Raw genomic sequence first — 2,160 nt, 5'->3', positions numbered from 1 at the left:
AAGGGGGGGAAGGGGGGGGGGAGGAGAACGGCAAATGGAGACGCGGGCTGCGGAGTCCCCTTCATGTCGGCGGGGGCCCCCTTCACCCCCGGCCCCGCTCCCTTACCCCCGGGGTGAGGGGGGATGTTGCGTTGTTTTGTGCTTATGTGTGTGTTGTTTGAGTGACTCGCCACCCCGCCACGAGGCTTTATCCCCTTCCTTCCCCCCTCCCACACACACATACATACACACATACACGCACATACACACACACTTCTACCTTTCCCCTGCCATCCCCCACCCTCTGCCCCATCCCCCAGGCGGGTGACTCCTTCCCCATCACCATTCGTTTCAAGCCCACTCCCGTACTGCTGACTGCTTGCCGGCGTCATCTGGTGGAGCCGGAGGAGGATCAGGTGGGGCCGGGGGGGGAAAGGGGGGGGGGAAATGACGTGTGTGTGTGTGTGCGTGTGTGTTTTGACGAGGTGTGGCGTGGAAAGGAAGTGGCGAAGAGGATGATAATGGCACACGGGCAACGACTGCATCATCGAAAGGAAGGAGTCGCACACTGCGAGCGCACTGCGGGTAGAAGTTGCCCTACTTGCTGAAACCCTAGACACTACCCGTACCCTGAGCTCTCACCCTTGTGTATTTCCACACACACCCCCCCGGGGCACGAAAACCCCTGCTCCGTATTTGCCCACAAGCCCCAATAGCCACCATCCCCAACCCCACCCTTTCTGTACCTCTCCTTTACCCTTTTTCACCTCTTCCCCTCCCCGCCCCCATTTTGCCCCCCGGCACCACTCTTGACCCCCGTGCGTTTGTCTGTATGTGTGTGTGATTGTGTGTGTGTGCGTGTGTGTATGTGTGGGGTTGTGAAACAGATTTTGGAGATCCCCATGCGCCTCTCCGTACCGGACCAAACACTGCCAGTCCCCTTCAGCATCCGCGCCCAGCTCACCCACACCGACCTCGTCTTCGATCCGCCCTCCTTGGATTTTGGATCCTGCGTCATGGCCGAGCGTACGGCACTTCGCCTCGCCATCACAAACCCCGGCCGCCTGCCGCAAACCTTTGGCTTTGTGGGCCTCCCGTCTGGCCTGCGCGTCTGCCCCAATGGCGGGTTTGGGCACGTTTTACCCGGGGAAACGCTGGAGCGGTTGGTGTCGTACCAACCACCCATCGTGGGCCCCCAGAGTTTTACGATTACTGCTCGAACATTGGCGGGTCGAACGTTTCGATTGCCCTGTGTGGCTGTGGGTGTGAGTCCACGGCTGAGTTTGTCCCATAACGTGGTGGCGATGCCCGCTACGGCGGTTGGCGACACGAGCACCGTGTCGGTGGTGCTGGCGAACCGTACGGACTCGCCCCAGGTGGGTGGGTGGGTGGGTGGGTGTGCGTGTGGGTGGGTGTTGGCTCTAGAGGGGGGTGGAGTAGGGGGTGAGGTGGGTGTTTTAATGAGCTGAGCCGCGTGAAAGGAAGAGTGCTTTTGTATGTATGTAATATGTTTGCGCACGTGTGCGTGTGTATTTATGTGTGTTTATGTACGGGTGTTTAGGGGGCCGGTTGCGGTCGGGGAGCTCTGTGTGTGGGGGGGTCGTCTGTCAGTGATTGGAGGGACGGGGGGAATGCAGTGGTGGAGGGTTATGGAGGGACTGAGGCGCAGGAAGAGGCCATGTACGTATGTATGTATGTATGTATGTATGTATGTATGTATGTATGTATGTATGTATGTATGTATGTATGTATGTATGTATGTATGTATGTATGTATGTATGTATGTATGTATGTATGTACGTATGACTTAGATTACACTGTGGGCTGCGAGAGCCGGGGGCCGAAGCCGAAACACAGCGCAAGGGTCGGGAGCACACAGCACAAGTCGGTTAGTCTTGTGTGCTCCCGACCCCGACTCAGACTGCCAACACTCTACGCAGCCACTCCGCAGCCCCCCCATCCGGGGGTGGCGCTGCATGTATGTATGAATGTAGCACGTTTGTGTAGTCCACTTTTGACGTAGGGTTGGGTTATATAAAAGATTTGGCGATCTTGCAGAAGACTTTTAGGCGTCTGATGAGGCTTGCCTTGCAGTTCCACCTCCACCACCTCCACCCCCACCTCTTCCCGCTCCCACCTCATGCTCTCAGTTAAACTGCCCCTCCCTACCCACCCCCACCC

General features: G+C 57.8%; 1 protein-coding gene across 1 annotated transcript in view; it reads left to right on the top strand.

Moving 5' to 3' along the window:
* The window catches only part of VOLCADRAFT_86216 (uncharacterized protein), a gene marked incomplete at both ends in the record, with an annotated part of 16,936 nt that overhangs the window by 9,595 nt on the left and 5,181 nt on the right, over positions 1 to 2,160 (top strand). The window contains 2 exons of the mRNA XM_002946145.1: positions 300 to 395; positions 867 to 1,355. Of these exons, the coding sequence (XP_002946191.1) occupies positions 300 to 395; positions 867 to 1,355 (585 nt within the window). The remainder of the gene's footprint in view (positions 1 to 299; positions 396 to 866; positions 1,356 to 2,160) is intronic.

Source organism: Volvox carteri (genome assembly GCF_000143455.1).
Source record: "Volvox carteri f. nagariensis unplaced genomic scaffold VOLCAscaffold_1, whole genome shotgun sequence".
Classification (NCBI taxonomy): Eukaryota; Viridiplantae; Chlorophyta; class Chlorophyceae; order Chlamydomonadales; family Volvocaceae; genus Volvox; species Volvox carteri.
Note: the sequence above shows the minus strand (reverse complement) of the source record. Positions and strands in the feature narration are given on the sequence as shown.